This window comes from Leuciscus leuciscus (genome assembly GCF_965113295.1).
Source record: "Leuciscus leuciscus genome assembly, chromosome: 17".
NCBI lineage: Eukaryota > Metazoa > Chordata > Actinopteri > Cypriniformes > Leuciscidae > Leuciscus > Leuciscus leuciscus.
In genome coordinates, this window is record NC_138741.1 from 37,603,633 (window position 1) to 37,624,259 (window position 20,627).

General features: G+C 38.4%; 1 protein-coding gene across 2 annotated transcripts in view; it reads left to right on the top strand.

Annotated features, from left to right (window-relative positions):
* ttll5 (tubulin tyrosine ligase-like family, member 5) overlaps positions 1–20,627 on the top strand; it is a 120,975-nt gene that overhangs the window by 29,598 nt on the left and 70,750 nt on the right. For both annotated transcript variants that reach the window (XM_082143407.1, XM_082143408.1), the window contains exons 13-15: positions 7,825–7,906; positions 11,933–11,994; positions 16,125–16,216. In XM_082143407.1, the coding sequence (XP_081999533.1) occupies positions 7,825–7,906; positions 11,933–11,994; positions 16,125–16,216 (236 nt within the window). The remainder of the gene's footprint in view (positions 1–7,824; positions 7,907–11,932; positions 11,995–16,124; positions 16,217–20,627) is intronic.

Below are 20,627 nucleotides of genomic sequence, written 5' to 3' on the forward strand. Positions count from 1 at the left end.
CAGTTTTTTTTAGACTGTAACCTTTGTTTTTATTTGTACTCTTATCCACTGTTTTTTGGACCTTTTGCACTTCCTTGCCTTTAAAGTATTAAACTTCTATTGGAACGACTTTTAAATGGATGCCTGGTGTGATTCTCCTTGTGACCGTTTGGGTCTCTATCACAACGTCACCAGTTTTGCCACATCATTTTAGATTTTAAAATAGAGCTGTAAGCTGCGGTTTCAGGGCCAAGCACACTCGTCTTACATGCTTTATAGGGCTGTATTTGTGTGGTCATGAGCCACAGTGCCGTGTTTTTAATAAAGACATTTTAGAAGAACACAGGTCAGTCTACTCGTAATTGACTACAGTTGCAGCCAAATTCAAAGACCTGTCTCCGCTTTCCCTGCTGGTCTCAGCTGGTTTAAGCTGGTCTCCCAGACTGACCAAACTGGTGTTTAGCAGGGTGGCCAACAATAGAGCTTAGGCTGGTTACATTTTTTTTCTACTGGGTAGTTTATTGTTTTCATGTACACTTACACTTAAACCTACACATTAAATCAAAATGAATTTTTTATTATTTCACCAGAAATTCCTAATGAAGCATTTCTTTGCATCTGCAATTGTCTCACCGTTTTCCTTCCTGTTTATTTGTCAGTTTTCAACAGTTTGAAAATCAAAACTCCAATTACTTACTGTACATTTGTAAGGCTTGGTCTGAAGATGATCTGAACCAATTTTGGTGAAGATTGGACAAACATTGATCATAAAAAAACGACAACTTGGCTTCACCACAGCGCCACTGAAGCATTTCCCCCTGCATTACAGTAATGCCCAAGATATTTGACAAAGTAGGTATTAAAAGGCTTTGTTAGTAGTAAAAGGAGTTGTTAGTAGGTGGCATTTTAAAGTGTGCTCACAACAGAAAGATGGACATCCCATGTTTTCTTTATGGATAAGGCAATCCTAATGCATTGCAACAAGCTTGGTCCACAAGTCACATGCACTGCTTTAATACTTTTATGGCATTTTTTTGAATGTGGTCACATGGGAAAAGAGCCTCATGAATAGGCCTGTCACGATAACTACTTTTTGTTGTGCGATATATTGTCTCAGAAATAATTGCGATAAGTGATATTAGTGTCATTTTAAGACCATTTTATGCTATGCTACTGAAAAATATGAGCATAATATAACAGCATAATAATCCAAGTAAGCCTACACACAACAACCTTTTAAATTCTTTAATTATGTAAATTAAATATCCTAAATATATATATTTTTTTGAATAAATAGTAAATAAACAGACTTGCAAATGCAAAAAAGGCACTTATGGGTATATATATCTGCTGCTAAAAGTAAGTGTGCACCATTTTGCACTGTGATGTTTATGTTTGCATTACAACAGTGGATTGTGGCTTTGAAATCGAGTGCATTTGGACTTATTCTACCAAACTGCCTGTAGTTGTCAGGAAAACACTATAACGCCTCAAATGATGCCTTTTTTCACCTGTCGATAACCTCTCTGTGTATGAAGGAACTGCCCGAGCCCCGCTTTCGCCTCCGACACGGAGAACAGACAAGATGACTGCACGATCGGCAAAATATTGGTGACATTTATTAAATCGCCATAATGGGCGATATTTTGTGTCATCAAAAATGATAGAGGTCATGTACATATATTGTGCGATAAGTCGATATATGGATTATTGCGACAGGCCTAGTCATGAAGATCCTTCACATTTCTCTTTTTGTGAATAAAAGCAGCAGCAGCAACAACAGTTTGCATATTTTTGGATGAATAATATATTATATAATATATATATTTGGAGTACTGCTAAATATTGCTGAGAGTCTTCCAGTCTCCATGGCTGAAGAGATATGCAGTTCTCTGCAGTGCTGTAATCGTGTGTAAATTGTCTCTTACTTAAGCTTAGAAGTCAAGTTATATTTCATCAGTGAGTTAATGCAAGCCACTCCACCCTCTATTATATTGTTTATGAAAAGACACCCAAAACCAGCAGGAATACGATTCATTTCTGCAGTGATGCAACATTGTCAAGTGCCACAGCAGACGCAGGAGACACCCAGTGAGATGATACGTTACGCTCTTGTTATTGTTGTTGTGTGGTTAGTTTGGTTTGGGCTTGTTTTTTCGATTCCAGAGCCCAACGTCTCATAATAACGCTCTGCTTTGATCTTCCCTAGTTGGTGCTTATTTATTCTCCTCACTGTGAATATTTTGCGGTGATGTTAATGGGCCCTCCCAGCACACATTAAAGAGCCACGAGAGCCGAGAGAAGTGAGACGTCGAGAGCGAGACGGCCTGTGAGGGCTGAGGTGCGGGCAGGACCGGTGTCTGCTCCTAATTGAGGGAAAATGCGTTGCACATGGGCTGTTGGCTGCTCGCTGTTTGAAGCGGAGTGTGAATGTGTGTGGAGCGTGCTGTTTGTGTTTGTACGCGTGTTCACAATGCGAAATGGTGCTTTTGTACATCTTGAGTAATTAGTGTGGGTCTTTCAGCTCGCGTTTAGAGCTGATAAAAGAAAGATGTCCTCGTCTGTTGCTCTGTTCGAGAACCTAGTGATCCTCTGAGCCTGCGTAGACAGTTACTGGCTTCATTAGGCAGTGTCTTAGGCAGGGTTGAACAATTAACATGGGCTGCGTGTCAGGGTTTGGGTTGATGAAAGTAGGGAGGACTCAAATGCAGAGGGATGGGTTTTTATTAAGCATAAAATAAAACAAAAACTACCCCGTGGGGGATACAAGACCGGCAGCAAGACTTTACAAGAACTGGACTTGGCAGGAACGGGGAACATGAGGGTACCTTATACGATGAACCAGCACAGGACTGCAAACACAAGGAGAATAAATTGGGAAGCAAACAAAAGAGGGTAATGAGGGAAGGCAGGTGGGGCAAATTAACCAATAATCAGGCAATAATCGGGGTTAGAGACTTCGACAGGAGAGCACATGGCACAAGGAAACATACATGACAAGCCAAGTGCTCATACCAAACATGACTAAGGGCGCTTTCACACTGGCAGTTTAGTGCGGACCGGGGCACGGTTCGCATGAAAAATCGCTAATGTGAACGCTGTCATCGGACCCGGGTGCGCACTAGAGTACCGAACCCGAGACTACCTGGAGGAGGTGGTCTGAGCTCGGTTGCTCCCGAACCGTGGCGCGGTTCGCGTTAATGTGCAAGCAACACGGACTCGGGTGCGCGCTTGTTCAGGAAGTATAGTATTCCGCGCATGCGTATCACTGTCGCATCAGTGAAAAATCTTCTGCGAGCAGCAGAAACACGGCGTCCCCTGGATATGTGCTGAATTACACCATGTAATGAACATAAACGTAGTTGTCTCTCACTATGTTGTGCATAATAGCACCAAAAAAACAGACAAATTACAGCTATGCTCAGTCGAGTTGTATTCTCCATGCGTTTTCCGTGTGCGTTTGCGATGACGTAAGATCACTGCAAACACACCTGGGTTCGATACAACTAATTGAGTGTGAAACCAGACCAACGCTGCGGGGGGCGCCGGGAACTAGCGCACTCGGGTTCGGACCGCAGCAAACGAACCCAGTGGAAAAACGCCCTAAAACTCAAGCACATGGCCAGTAAAACAAATCACAAGCCATGTGCTAACAAAAACGAGACATGAACACGCAGCCAATGAGAACACTCATAAGCCACATGTTCACACAAAACATGACAACATGAAAGTGCACAGCCAGTGTAAAACACAAGCTGTGTGCTACACAGTACAGTCACAAAACCAAGAACTAGACTAGACAGAAGTGACAGAAGAACCCTGACACTGCGGGCAAACATGCTACCGAACTGAACATAAATACCCCCAAATTCAAGATGCGCGGGAAATAAATGTCCTTATAATAAAACTAAAATGATTACGGCATGGCTTGTCGGACTTAGTAACAGTAACTGTCTAACTATACATGTGCGAATATCGAGTGTCAAGCCAACTTTATGCGCGTAACGTTCATATTCTGAGTCCGCTTGCCTGTGCCTATATCTAGTATAGCCCACATCCCCAATAAGGTGTGAGTTTGGTCTTTTATCACTGTATTTTGTCCATTGAGTTACTTAAAGTGTCCTGACCGTGGGGTAATCCTTGAGAGTGACGTATTGAGGGAATCCCCAGTTCTGAAGCACAGCTCCGTGATGTAAAGTTAAGAAAACTAAACAACCGAGAGAAATATATGTCTACTACCTCAGATTTAACGTTTGATCTGTACGTCAGCATCGGGGAATAACATTATAATCTTGTTCACGGTAGAGAAAGCTGCTTATACATGTGCAAAACTAACTGTGAAGACTTCAGTGTAAACACAGCTTTTGTGTCTTTATCAGCTTTTCCATAGATATACTGGCCCTGATAATCATCACACACACTTACCGCTTGCTCCATTTCTGTAAATCCATTTTTATGAATGAATGACTCTCTCACCCGTTGCTCTATAGTTTCCTTCGTCAACAGCCGCTTGCGCTTCCGCTGCTGGTGAGCTCGACTAACAGATATGGAGATTTTTAATCGGCAATCTACTGTTATTCCTGCCGTTCCCGGAGGTCAAATGTTGCATTTTCTGTCGCATTTGAACCACTGAATTTGTGGAAGCGAAATAAAATGGACAGAAAATTGCCCGTTGGATATTATAGACTGTATTTTTAAACGGAATTAATATTTTGGAAGTGAAATCTAAAAGGTGATGGATTATTGAATTTTTAATAATGAAAATGTGTGTGAAATTGAAATATTCACAGCTTAAATATACAACCATGTTGACACACATTTCAGCCCATAAAAATGCAAGCCCTAAAAATACAGTGCATTAAAATGCTAACTGGGTTATTAATGCAATGCATATTTTTCTCCAAGTAGTGCAATTCAACAAGCTTTTTTGTTTCAAAAACATTTGTCATTATTTTACTTCCATACTTTCACGACTGCCTGTTTGTTGTAGTTCATTATTTAACCAGAAAAGTAGTTGACTAGTTAACGAATCAGTGTTTTGGCTTTGTTATAAAACCTAATGAGCCTACATCTTTTTCGGCAGCACTTTATCCAATAATACTATTTAAAAAATTAGTTTTTTAACCCTCAAACCCTCAAAAGGTTGCTAATGTGACCGCACCTTTAGTATGTGTTGCATATTTAGGTTGTCAAAAGATGGGGAATAAAGCAAGCATTTAGTTGTCAGGAACCAGCAGTAAATGTGTTTTTCTCAGTTCACTTCAGACTCCAGTGCCTGTCAAACAGAGGCTCTGCGTGTGATCCAGGTCATTGTCTCAGTGTTCTGTGGAGCAGCAGGTAAAGTCTTATTCAAGAGCATCTGGTTGTAGTTATGGATTTATCCAAGTTTTGAATCCTGTCAGCTCTTCTGAAGGCCTTCTGATGAGTGACGAGAGGTCTTCAGGGATTGGGTAACCAAGTCCAGATGCTCTTACATGCACATCCTACCAGTTTACAAATACATGGATTACAGTATACCATGCAGAACAGCTTTACGAAATACTCATGTGTGACATAATCTGGTTTGGGATCTTTCTTGAAAAATTACATAGGGTCAGAGGTGAACTGAAACTGGCAGATAGTTTATAAATGCACTTTTTATTTGTATTAATCGAGCAACTGCTTATGAATCAGTGGAGAAACGTTTGTTAGAGGAAGAGCTACGTCACAGTCAAGCTGGTTTTTGGGTCTGAAACAGCTCAAAACAGTTTTCAGTAGAGCACAACTTTACTTTTAAAACTTTAAAGACTTGTGAGCTTTTAAAGGGATAGTTCACCCAAAAATAGTCAAATAATCATCAGTTATTGGGGCAAAATACTGAAAAACACAATAAAAAAATAAAATAAAAAAAACACACAAAATCACACAGATAGAAATAGTTTTCACACAATAAATATTAAAAGCATTTATTTATGTAATCTTTATTATTTCAGTCTCTTGTTTAGATTGTCATAGATTTAGCCATGTAATTAATAGTTTTGTGATGGATTTTCATATTTAAAGATTGAGTTTCTAAATCCGGGACAGGAGGAAAACAATAAATTCAACTCTTAAAAGACAATAGGCAAAACATTTAAATTATTATTATTATTTTTAATTTTTAAAATGAGGCACATGAGAACTGAGCCATCATCAGTCTAATGATATAGACAGACACAGGTGAAGTGGGAATAGTGGGATCAGCTGTTGATCCCTTTGATGCCATGAAATTGAGTATAAAGTTAGAATGCCGACACAGGCTTATTTATAGCCGATATGTCACCCGCTCTATGAGCTCTTTAAAACAGCTCTGTTTACACACGAACACACACACACACACACACACACACACACACACACACACACACACACACACACACACACACACACACACACACACACACACACACACACACACACACACACACACACACACACACACACACACACACACACACACACACACACACACACTCAAACACTCTCTCTCTTGTGTCAGTGAATGTAGAAAGGACTGTTTCCCCCCTTCTGTTTGATAAAGACCTGCTTTATACCTGAGAGCATTTAGAGACACATATAGGCTCTGTTCCAAAACCTAGTGAATTGCCTACATAGGCAACATTTAATATTTGTCCGTTTCAGCACACGCCGAAGCCCAAAGTGACCTGTACTTGCCTGTGTTTCTCTCCATCTCAGATCACGTGGACAGAAACAGCGTCTCTTTCGCAGCTCAATACGCTTTTACACGTGACGTTACATGATTCGACTGATTGGATGTTATGTGTGGTGACAGCCCACCGCTTTAAAGGAAAGGAATAGAGGGCGGCATCATGTTTTCGTCGGAAGCCAAAATCAAAAACCAAACTAAAACATCAATGACTAATGCTAATCAAACACCAACGACAGAATCCCTCACTGCTCTTGACTGAATAACTTTTGTAGCTTTAATAAGGATTCATCTATGTTTAACTTATACAGACTATCCAGTGTTATTTTACATTTGATTACTTTATATTATTCAATTTCTGTACTTGGATACTACTGTTATTGTTACGGTTATGTTCGGTTAGTTTCTGTGTTCATGGACTTTTAGTTTGTTTTTGTCAGTCACATGTGCTTCTTTGGCTCTGTTTCCCGCCACTCACTGGTTAAGATCGTTAGTTAGGTCAGTTCAGCTGTGTTTAGTCAATTATGACCTACTTGAGAATAAAGCACTGTTTATTTCTTTTGTATCTTTGTTCGATTGTATTTATTTGTGCTGGCGCTTGTGTTTTGTTCATTTGTTCTTATTTTATTACTGACTGTTTATTTGTCTTAAAAAAAACTTTATATTAGTTAGGCTAGTAGTTTTTATTGTGTGTGATTGTATCGAGAATTGTGAAATTTTGCTGGTGTCATAACAACCATATTTATTAAAATACAAGGTTACTTGGGTCAAAAACACATTAAACATTTTCACTTTAAACACCAACAAAAAAATTATAATTCAGTGATGTCACACAGCTTTTTTGACATGCTAGATAATGTTTATGTCATAATTTATCAAAATTTCCTAATTCGATTAGTATTGAAAGTGCAGTGAATGCAAACTGTCTGGACACCAACACTATCAGCCATGACAGTTTCAGGAGAGACACACAGAATGATCATTTAGAGGATTTACTTCTGTATGTTAAAGAGGTTTTCAATGTGTATGTGGCCTGTGTTTCTTCTTCCATTACTGCTTTAATCTGTTCATGTACATTCACAGACGGCTCTCAGTAGCACTGGCCGCCTCTGTGTGGTGTGTGTCCTCCCATTCACCCGTGTGTGTGTCTCAATTCGCAGAACTGTATGGTTTCGACGTTCTCATTGATTCCAACCTCAAACCGTGGCTCTTGGAAGTGAACCTCTCTCCCTCACTGGCATGGTGAGCAACGCACACACACTAATCCTTTGATTTTTCCATTTTCTTATGTGTTTGCTGATGTGTACAATAACTGCTTCTTCCTAGGCTTTGGGTGTTTGTGTTCTGCCTGTGTTATACAGGCAAGTGCAATTTGAGATCACTGTGTTTTGTGCTTTAAATTCCCATCTCATACTGCCATTCAAACAATGGATTTTAGGCAAATATAGAAATGCAATCAAATGTTTCGACTGGCGAAAATGTTGACAGTGATGTAGATCACAATCAGTGGCGGATTTAGCAAATCGGGGGCCCAAGGCGAAGGTAGGTAGGCTATGGGCCCCTCCCCATCCAATCTTTAAAAGAGAACGAAAAAAATATGTACCAACTGAATGGTGGATAGGCAGGTAAAGCTAATCTACGGGGAAGTAAAGGTTAGAGAGGAGAAAAAAACGTCCCCTTTAACCCTGCATACACTTCTTTACAGAAACATGTTACAATGTTTACATGGTACAATATCTGGTAAGCTATGTTTTTTTTTGCTTGACAAATTTCACCATTTCGATTCAATTCTTGTGATTTGATTCAGTATTGACTCATTTGGAAAAATATTAGGTAACGTTTCACAAGATAGGCGTTACTTTTTCTCAAGAAAAAAAAAAAAGCCCTATCAGCTGGTATAATTTAAGATTAAAATAAGTAATATAGTACACATATTTAGCCAAATACTCTCTAGAGCTCTTTTTTTTCTAGCCAATTAAATGGCTTTCCTGAGGTAAATGTTATGTGACGATTGTTCACCAGCTGTTTTACCTCTTTCCGCGGTTGAAAAACACGATTGATATTATGAATGAGGAATATACATTTCGGTAAGTTATACTGTATCTTTCAACATTGTTAATTCGTGTTTATTTACTATTAGCTAGAGATGATCAGTTCACGTGCCGCTATAGGAATCTGTCACGTCACATTAAAATGGCAAAACGGTATTTATTGTTTGAATTTCGCAATAGAATTGACAGAATCTGAGAGCTGATATTTTTTTTAAATATCATGATTCATAAGTAAACTGCTCAGTTTTGTATGTCGATCTGCGTGTCCTCTTTGCTTCACGATTTTTCTGTGCGTTTGACGTTGTTGTTCCTGATCTGTATCCCCAACAGTAGCCGTAAAAAAGTTTGTCATCTTTGGCAGCGTTCCCAAATACTTATCAGCGTCTTTTCACTTTTTTATTTTATTTTAGCCGCTTGGGTAACTTCGAAACTTAAAATGTTCGCGTTTAGACTCGTCTTGCTCTGTTTGTGTATTTCCCAGTCCTCCTGTTACTGCGTAGGCTATTGTTTAACTTTCGCGCCGCGCACCTTTACAGACTTTTTGCTTTCCTCCCGCTTCCTCCTTTTTTCGGCACCGCTTGGGTAGCTAGCTTCGCTTCATTTTTACTCTGTCTACTACTCTACACTCTGTCTGTCACTCTGTACACTCTGTCTGTCAATCACTTATTTTTCTCCGTCAGTTTTTTGGCACAGCCTTGTCACTTTCGCAGATGCGCAGTAAGTGAGATAATGGAATAGTCCAATGTAGTGAGTTGGGGGGCCCCCTCCTGTCTGCGACACGACAATAATGATTTGATGCCATTTTTCGCAAACGGAGTTTTAGAAATATATAATAAAAAAAATTATAGAAAAAAAATAATAATTAAGCATAAGTTAATAGGGCATTTTAGGGGGCCCCTAGGTAGCTCGGGGCCCAGGGCAATTGCCGACCTTTGCCTAATGGTAAAGTCCGCCCCTGATCACAATTTAGTTTAGGGTCCAATTCTCACTATTAACTAACTATATTAACTATGACTAGTAAGTAAGGTTAGTAGGTAGTTGTTAAGTTTAGGTATTGTGTGATCAAGGGATGTAGAATATGATCATGCAGAATAAGGCATGAATTTGTGCTTTATAAGAACTAATAGACAGCCAATATACTAGTAATATGCAACTAGTTAATAGTGAGAATTGGACCCTGAATTAAAGTGTTACCTTGAAGTACACTGGGTTCAATGGACTGTACAGTAGTTTAACAAAATGCAAATTATTGAGCTGATGAAAGACTTTCCAAAACACTTTCAGCAGACAAAAACTCCATAAAACAGTTGTGAAAGTTGTGAGTTCCGGGACCTTTATAAAGTGCATGCCATTTTAAAAGACTGTAAGTCTAATTTTTATCCATGTAGAACTCAATATGGTGTAAAGAACATCTCAAGCATTCCTTATGAACTCACTGATCTATGCCAGAGTATCTGTCATAAGTGGTGGGATCAAATCGAAGCCTCCAAGAAAAGCCTATTTCAAAGCGTGACACCAGATGAGAGGAAGGATTTCCCGTTACAGGTGATTTGGTCGGCCTTCAAAGATCTACTCAATTGGATGTTTTCAGGTTTAGACATGTCCACAACTGGATCAGAAGCTTTGATGCTCTGCATTAAAGGGTTAGTTCACCCAAAAAATGAAAATTCTGTCAGTAATTCCTCACCCTCATGTTGTTCCAACCCCGTAAGACTTTCGTTCATCTTCGGAACACAAATTAAGATATTTTTGATGAAATCTGAGAGCTGTCTCACTCCTTCATAGGCTGCTAGGTAATCGAGATCTGCCATCCCAGAAAAGTTAGTAAAGACATCGTTAAAATAGTCCAAGTGTCTACAGTGGCTCAACCTTAAGTTTATCAAGCGACAAGAATACTTTTTGTGCGCAAAAACAAACAAAAATAATGACTTTATTCAACTATTCATGTTCTTCTGTGTGGGCCTCTGAGTGAGTTCACGTAGTGTAACAGCGCAGCACTTCTGGGTTGTACGTCTCAGAACGTAGGCTCACTATTGGTCAGCATCACATGTATCACACACATGACCAGCGTCGGCCAATAGTGAGCCTACGTTCTGACGTACAACCCAGAAGCGCTGCGCTGTTACACTACGGTAACAGCTTAGGAGAATGACATGGAAGAGAAGAGATGGTTGAATAAAGTCGTTATTTTTGTTTTGTTTTGCGCACGAAAAGTATTCTCGTCGCTTGATAAACTTAAGGTTGAGCCACTGTTGTCACTTAGACTGTTTTAACAATGTCTTTACTAACTTTTCTGGGATGGCAGATCTCAATTACCTAGAAGCCTATGGAGGAGTGAGACAGCTCTCAGATTTCATCAAAAATATCTTAATTTGTGTTCTGAAGATGAACATAAGTCTTACGGGGTTGGAACAACATGAGGGAGTGTAATTACTGAAAATTTTTTCATTTTTGGGTGAACTAACCCTTTAAGATATTGCAACCAAGTGAGGCAACCACAACCGCCATCATTTGACAGTATTCCATCATCATCAACTGTATGAACATACCCAACAGTCATCGCCTGCTTCTTGAGAGTTGAAATGAAGGGTTAGAAAACCAACGTGTGCGTTTCCATGCAAGTGGTTGCGTAAAGATTGGTAAAAGCCATAGAGCGAAGAGTTTTTTCAGGCAACTCTCTCTCACCAGTCACCACTCACATTCAATTTTCTAATACTACTAATGAACATTGTCAAGATGTTCAGCAATGACATTCAGATTGTCATTGTCCGGTATTGTTCGTGTGATGGTTCGTGTGTCACAAGCTGTTACGTTGCATTTGCTCTCTTGGATTTTTAGGGGTTCAAGTGCGTAGCGTAGCGCATGTCTCGGATGTGATCTGCAAAATTGTAGGGAATTTAGAATTTTTCAAAAACCTACTTTTGCAAACTAGCCTTAGTTTTTCGCTTGATCTGAACCAAACCATTGCATAAAGATTCTCTTTAGTTTGGTTGCCAATAATTATCTGTGTTATGATGGTGTTTGCAGCTTGACACTGTATAAATCATCATTCAATTTCACTGGATGGAAATGAGCAGTTTAGACATTCTGCCCAATATCTGATTTTGTGTTAGAGTGCGCTGTGTTGTCTTAAAGGCTTATAAATCAGAACAGTTCACTGGCCCACAAGGTTTACATAACAGTGCACTAATACTTTTTTCCCTTTTTATATTTCTAGTGATGCTCCTCTTGATTTGAAGATAAAGGCCAGCATGATCTCCGATATGTTTTCTCTTGTGGGTGAGTTTCTTTTCCCAGGCTCAGAGTTCACAGTCCTCTACCACTTCACCTCAGTCTCATGTTGTAAATGTTCTTGTATGGTCACATTTTCAAACCACAGAACACCCATAACTGCAGGTTACCGTCAGTGCCCGTGGTCATGTGGGTCACATTTGTTTGGTGTAAAGTAATGACCGGTTAAGATGATGGAGGGTTGTGCTTTCCTCCCTGACATGAGGTTTTATAGGGACTCTATGATTTTTACGATGCGGAAAACGCATATGAAATCGCCGAGTCCAGTATAACACGGAATGTTACAGAATTTGGCAAATTTTGGATAAATAATCAAAAGAAGGGATACAGAGTTAATCAAATGGTGATATGGATTTTAATATTAAAACACAAAAACACGGCTATTGAAGTCTGCATGTTGTGCTTGTCTCAGTTTGCTCTACTACACAAACTCAATCATGTGTGACGCTCATCTGCACTTAAACACACAAACCTAATCATGAACCTAATCTTCAGCAGCATTTCACCATTTCATCTGAGAAAACTCTCGGCAGATACACACTCAAACTCACAGCTCTTCACTACAACCCGCCAAAATAAAAGTTCAGTTTAACTTGAAGAAAATGTGACAGGAATATATTGCTATTTTACAGTAGAGTATACTTATTAAACATTAAGGAATATCACACAATGGGCCTCATTCATGAAACACAAGCTGAACAAATTTTTGTGTAAATCGTTTGTAAAGCCGCTCTGAAGTAAATTTTCGGATCAATGAAAATGTGCGTATTTTCTAAATGTTAGTTGGTACGAAAGAAATTTACACCAGCATAATAATATTTAACGAGTTTGTGTGCCGTCTTTGTTTTTTTTTGTAGCTAAGAGTTGAAAACTGTTCAACTTTGGGTAAAACGCAGCACTTGTCACTTTTTTACCCAGCCATCCAATCACAGTGGAGGAGGGGCGGGACAAATACCACACCGACCAATCATCCTACTTGTACAATGACTAAACAACACTGGATAAGCTAATATTGTTGGTAACTGTCCAAGTCATAGCAACCAAAGCTGTAAAAACACAATGCCTCCAAAGCGCTCTCAAGCGCCACCAGCTGGCCGTTTTCAGAAGAGCATTAGGCATTTGGTGGACGCACGTTAATTGAATATTTATTGTTAGGCATATGACATTAGTCTCTTTTGCATGTATGCATTATAATGGTAGAAGTTTCCACAGTGTTTCTGGACACGTAAATTGCGTAGTTGTAATTCATAGACGGGGATTATGCTAATTGAATGAGCTTGCACGCGCGCCTTATATACAAATGATTGGAATTCATTAACATACGCACGTTTAACAATCAAAACTGATGTTTACAAAGGGTTTGTGAATCCGAAGCTGAGTTTTCGGGAAGGTCCATTTTACGTGCAAATTACTTTGAATTTACTCATATAATTATGAAAGTTTCATGAATGAGGCCCATAATCTTACAGTTTTCTTCCATGATTGAATTTTAACAGTAAACCTCTTTTGTGCAGCACTTTGCCAAAACAATTAAAGGTACTTTTCTAATTTATTTTGAATACATTTTTAAAAGAAGATTTAAATTGTTCAAGTTTTATGCATGTGTGATTACCACTGTTTTTGATAAGACATTTGCATAATAAAACACTCAATCTAGAAAAATTTAATGGAAAATTAATGAAATAAAAAAATAAAATGTGATTTGGAAGGGCCTCTCTGTCTCTTTCGCTAAACCTAGATTGCTCAGGGATCACACATCACTAATGGGGCATTGCTGACTGCTTGTGGTTTTGTCACATTTTTCCGACCATGAAATTTGACATGTGACGTGCCTGAAAAGTAATCAATACCCTGCATGCTCACCACAGCTTTAAAGAGTTCCCCGCGGGCAGGGTTCGTTAGCATTAGATGGCTTGCATGGAGGAATTGTTTTAGACGCTTGCATGAGTCATTGCACTGTCACAGTTTGGCTGGAGAAAACACCTCTGCAGAGCTCATGAAAATAATCATTGCTCAAGGCAAAGTTTTGTTGTGCTTGTGCAATCGGTTGTCACCACTCCAGAAACTCTCAAATCTGACGCCAGAGAAAGAAATGCTCACTGAAATGATTGATCTCGGCTCAGTGATGGTTGTAGATCACATGCTGTACTTTATCTCGTTCATGTTTATGGCAGTATCTGTGTGATCCACATTTCTGATGATTACTTTACATCCATTTCAGACATGTCTTGCCATGGTAGAACTGATAAACTTATGTTACATTTTGGTCGATAATTTCTATTTTGGTCACAGGTTCTATTGATAAGACACTTTTATAATAAAGTCCCATTAGTGAACATTAGTTAATGCATTAACTAACAATGAGCATTACATTTGTCACAGTGTTTTATTAATATTTGTTAAAAAATATTAAACTTAATTGTTAGTTCACGTCATCTCAGGTCCATTAAATAATATTTACAGATACAACTTTTGATTTAATAATGTATTAAAACGAACATTAACTAAGCTTAATAAATGTTTTAGAAGTATTTTTCATTGTTAGTTCAAGTTAATGTAGTTAACTAACACTTAACAAATGCAACTTATGATGCATTATCACAATTTAAAATAACTGTTTTCTATATGAATTAGGGCTGGGAATCGATAAAAAATTTTTTTACTAATTAATTGCACAATTTGCTGTAATTAATTGCAATTAATTGCATTTCCCCCAAGCTTGTAATCATCAATATTTAAACTTAGAATCACCTAATTAAATTAAACAACACAGGGGGGAAAAAAAGGAACAGAAAATAGCCCTATATTAAAATAATATTAAACATCAATATATCAATATATTATTCTTTTTCAATAATCAATCAACATAATCAATTTAACAGATTTTTTTTTTTTTTTTTTTACTAATTATCAAAATAAAATATAGTCCTACAAAGCTATTATTACCAGAGCATGATGTGATCAGAGCAGGTCATTTTACCACTGTTGCCCAGCATGACTATACCAGCTCAGTAGGGCTATTGCAAGCAGAAGTCTACTACAGAGAAATTTCACGTTATTTGAGCGGACTTTGCTTTTTCCAGTGCGTGATCGTTCATGATTGGAGCGTTTGGGCCGTTAACGACAGAGCAGAACACGCAGCGCAAACACGGAGTGGAACATTGAGCAGAGAGCGCGCCGACACACACACACACACACACACACGGAACGGAAAAGACCCGCTCATGAAAGCTGCGCGAGAATGAAACTTGATCGCCGAACACGGAGGGGCGGGACGGCATATTTTCGGCCTTTTCAATAGCAGCCGCAACAGGAAATCATTACAACGAGGCAAAAAAAAGGCGTTATTTTTTTTTAGCTCGTTAAACATCTCAAATTAATCGCAAAGATTAACGCTTTAATTCCCCCAGCCCTAATATGAATATATTGATAATAAACGGTCGACCTGGCTAACCCGAGCATTTTCAAGAAACTGCTAAAGACAGTTTTGTCAACAGTCAACACTTGACCCATTAATACTAACACTAATACAACAAATACCACAGCACTTACAGTGTGTTCTTTTGCTGATTTAACTGCTTCTGTTGTCTCCTAAATGATTAAATGTAAATTTAATGTAAAATGTAATTGATATCCTGTGATCAAAGCTGAATGTTCCGCATCATTACTCCAGTCCTCAGTGTCACATGATCCTTCAGAAATCATTCTAATATGAAAATTTGATGTTTCAGAAACATTTATGATTATCATCACATCATGAAAGTATGGACACCGTAATACAATGTTCTTTGATGAACAAAACAGTATTTGAAATAGAATAGATTGATTGATTTAATGTATTAATAAAAGTATTACTTTCTTTATAATAACTTTTGAACGGTCGTGTACATCAGCAAGCAATACTGTAGAACTTCTAACGAGGCACCAAACTAAATGTTTGATTTGATATATCATCGACTCTTTCTGACTGTCTGCTCCAGCATTTGCTCTGCTGGTTTTCCACACACACTGCATTGCATCTGGATGGAGAGAAATAAGGAAATGATGAATAACTTATTGTGTGTAGATGGTCATCAAAGCACACTTTTGTCTGAACAGCAGCTGTTTGTTGCCCTCAGGTTTAGTGTGTCAGGACCCTTTATCCCGACAGCTGCGCACTGACAGAGCTGCGCTTGACTCAAGGATGAAGAATCCTACCCAGAAGCCTCAGGTACAAATACCCACACTCTACCTTATTTATATGGTTTTCCCTGTTTAGGATATACAGTCGAGCAACACATGACCATTAGCCCAGTCATGATGATTATTATTAAACGGTTAGTTCCAGTCTTCGATTCTGATTGGTCAATAGCTGTGTTTTATTCACTATAAACACAGCTATGACAAGCTAGTCATTTGTCAGTTCAATTCAGTCCTTTCAATATAAATATAAATGTATATATAACATATTTCTACTGACTGACTCACTTTGTTGCCATATAACGGCAAAATAATGTAACTTCTGTTGTTGTTCGCGGTCAGGGACTAGTTTTTCCAGCGGAAGGAAGGCTTTTAGTGATTTTACTTCATGAAAGTTGCATTGATACATATTTTTGGGCTTTAATATGTGTATTGTGTGGTGACCGTTTTATAAAAGCAGTAAGGTACTCAAGGCTAGTGCTGTATCATGAATAACTACACGTCGTGCCTAACAACGCCCTTCAGCCGGGACTTCTTCACGACACAGCACAGCCTCTCGTACCTTACTGCTTACTTAAACAACCTTGTTTTGTTTTAATAATAATAATAATAAGAATAATAATAAGAAAAACCTTCATGTTTCAGCAGTTAGGTGTGTCTGCACAAGACAAAAGTCAGGAGTAATAGATGACACGGATCTAATTAGGATGATCTCTGTCATTATGCGCTTTCTAGTCTATGATTATTATTTCCTAAAGATGTTAAAAACATGATGATGCCACTGTGACCCCCAGGGGTCAACAGACTTCATCGATTATGAGATTGATTAGTACTGTGGCTGCCCTCTGGACTCAATTAAAGCAGTCCAGACTTGACATTTGACCCACAATTCCCTTCACTTTGACCAAGACAAATTTGTTTTGGACCTTCAGCTTTTTGATCAAAACGTTTATAAAATTACTCAACAATCTTTTACCAAATTAAACAAATATTTGTATACATTCTCTATGTATGTTTATCACACTAACATTGGATGGAGTTTATGGGATTACTACATTTCCCTTTCATTTCTAGTGTGTCTTAGCTAGACCTAAATTAAGGTTTGGCTCACTTATCAATAACCAGTATTTTTGATAGGATTAGTAAAAGCCTGTTCACACAAAGTACGATAACTATAATGATAACAATAAATATAACATTTTAACGATCATTCTAATTCTATGACAATAGGGAAGTCCTGTTGGCTTCACTGTCAGTGTCATAGTCATTTATATGGTATAAACTGGCTGCTATTCTGCTATTCTTTTCATGCCCCAATTTTTACAAAGGCAGACAATTTATTTACTTTTCAAATTGCTTGAATTCATTGGTTGGTCAAGCGTGTACGCCATTGGTCCAGGATCATAAGCTTGAGATGAGCAACCAGTGTTCAACCAACCGGTCGAGGCGCATGAGTTTCTCCCTGGTCACTAGATTGTGTTATTGGTTCCAAATGCTTATAATGGTCTCGTAATTTTTGGCCCACAGACAGTTTGGGTGGGACTCCTCCTCAGCAACCCATCAAACTGGCTGGCAAAATTTGAAGCAGCTGTTTCATATCAATATGATGAAAAGGATTTAGGGAATTCCACGGTGGATTTGGGAGACAGCTCTCCTTAGCTAACAAACAAGATGTTAAGGAGCTGATTCCCCTGTCCATTCACTGGGTTTGTTCCCCAGCGTAAACCATCGTGATCCAGCTTGATATCTCAAACTCCCCTATTTCATTAGGATATACTGCTGATTGAAATCTTTGAGTTGCTTGATACCCCATTTTTATTGTACAACGGCACTTTCTAGTTTTAATAATTTTGCGAACCTGATTGAAGTGTCGAATCACAGCCGTGCTGATATAGAACTATATCGCTCAACTACAAGTCTGATATTGCTTTTATACAACATTTCAATTAAATACTTAATTATTGAGAAACAATAATTGTTTCTTTAATTATTGAGAAACAATCACGGAGTGTCTTAAAAAACCCCAAAAAACTCTTGTGTGCGGAACTACTTTCTTCCGCCGCAGATTCAAATATCAAGTTGACAATTTAACACTTGAGCCCAAGCCTCTGTTACTAATTCGAAAATGTCACTTTTGAACTAGCAATGAAGGAAAAGACTGCTTAAGTTAAGTTGTTATTATGTATACCGTATTAATAAGTAGAGTATTATGAGAAAGAAAGAGAGAAGAGAGTGTGTGTGATTACCTGTGTCTGGTATAGCTTTCATTCTCTAGTCTAGGACATGAGAAATGATACATCAGTTTGCCATGTCCGTGTGCGCCGATATGTTTGTCATAGCATCCCTTGAAGAGTTAAGGGGATTTCACATGACAGACATCAGCGCTGTTCAACGCATTGACCCTGTGACTGTGTGTTTGTCTGTTGATGCTCGTAAGGTGGTGTGCAGAGGTCAGATTATCTCCTTGTTAAAAACCTTGTTTCATTCCTCAATGAATCTGTAGTAACTGAAAAGTCTACTAACACACAACTTTAAATACTAACCGTCTCTCAGCCAATCAGATTCGAGGTCCAGAACTAACTTGTATAAACACTAATAACTTAACTGAAGCAGTCCATTCCTTCGTTGCAAGTTTTAAAGTGACATTTTCAAATTATTAACAGATGCTTGCATCCGTGGCAAAATAAAGTAGTTCCACACACAAGAGACACTCTTGTAAAGTCACCCTGTGGTGAAAATCAAGCTTTTAATATTGTTATAAACCATGTGTAAGTTCATAAGTCGACAGCATTGCTGAGTATTTCCTCCTTAAAACTGCAGTGAACCAAAGACAGTCTCAAACACACGCTTTGAAATCGCTGGTGTTTCTGACGTCACAAACTACCTTGTAACCAATCAGATCAACGTGTGATCGTCAACCAGTGGATCTCTGAGCTGAGTGAGTGAGTGGAGGCGGGGCTCATTTGCATATTCATATAGCCGCACATACTTAATGAGGCAAGGGTGTCGAGTTACATTCAAGATATTTTAAGGCCCGAATATTTTTTTTCCAAGGAAAAAACATTGAAATATGTCATTTTGGTGATCAAAGATGAGTTTTAAGGGATAAAATATTTAACTTCAGGGGGACTTTAAATACTTTTAATACTCGTAGCCGTGCGATATGGCTCTATATAATGATTACCTACGGCTTGTTCACACTGTGCTGATATAGATCCATGTTGTATGGCTACAAGTGTGATACTGCTCTACTAGGAGCTTTCAGCACAGCTCTCACAGATGGTCAGAAGTGATGAGAATAGACACATTTATGTACAGTAGGTTTTTGGCAGTTACTTAAATATGTGATAAAACAGCCATAACACCAAATCCATTAAAACTGAGGCAATTTTATCTTTATAATGAGGTGTTTAATTTTAAGAGCTGCATATTTCCAGTGAATTCAAACCATGCACACATTAAGCACCCGATACAGAAATGAGCTTTAGAGAGTTTATGAGGTGTGTTGTTGATCATGGTGCAGGACTGGTTATGTGTGCAAGTTTAATAATTACGTCTCTTTTAAACAGCATGTGAACGCAGTGTGTATGCGATGTCACAAAGCAACTACTACAGTGGATTTAACAGTTCCTACTATATTACAGAGCGGCGGCTCTATAGGCAGTACGGCATTTCTGTTCAGGGATTACTCTAACTATGAGCAGTAGGACTTTTTTGCTCACCAGCCGCTATCGCTAGTGGTTTTCCAAAGTTACTAGCCACTCTGCATTTTCACTGGCCACAATTTTGACATCGATACCATAGGGACAAACGTCCATATAGATATTTTGGTAACACTTTACAATAAGGTTTCATTAGTTAACATGAACTAATAATGAACTGCACTTCTACACCATTTATTAATCTTAGTTAATGTTAATTTCAACATTTACTAACACATTATTTAAACCAAAGGTTGTATTTGTTAACATTAGTTAATGCACTGTGAACTAACATGAACAAACAATGAACAGCTGGATTTTTATTAACTAATATTAACAAAGATTAATAAATACTGTAATAGATGTGTTGCTCATGGTTAGTTCATGTTAGTTAATACATTAACTAGTGTTAACAAATGAGACCTTATTGTAAAGTATTACCGATATTTTTAATATTATCTCATAATTTCGCTGTCACTTTAAGACCTGACGCACAGAGGGACCCATTATACTGTTTTATATAGCCAATATACTTGACACTTTGAGTGTGAGCACAAAATCTGTGGGAATGAGTAACATTATGCTGAATACGCGCAATCCCGCGCCGAAATTCAAGCCCTGTAACACCCGGAGCAAATGAAACGAGTGAGTAAAGGGATGCGTGTTTGTTTGTGTGTAACTCGCTGTCAGAGAGATGAGAACGCGCAGCTGGTATTGTGTAACCTGCGGAAGAGTTTCAGA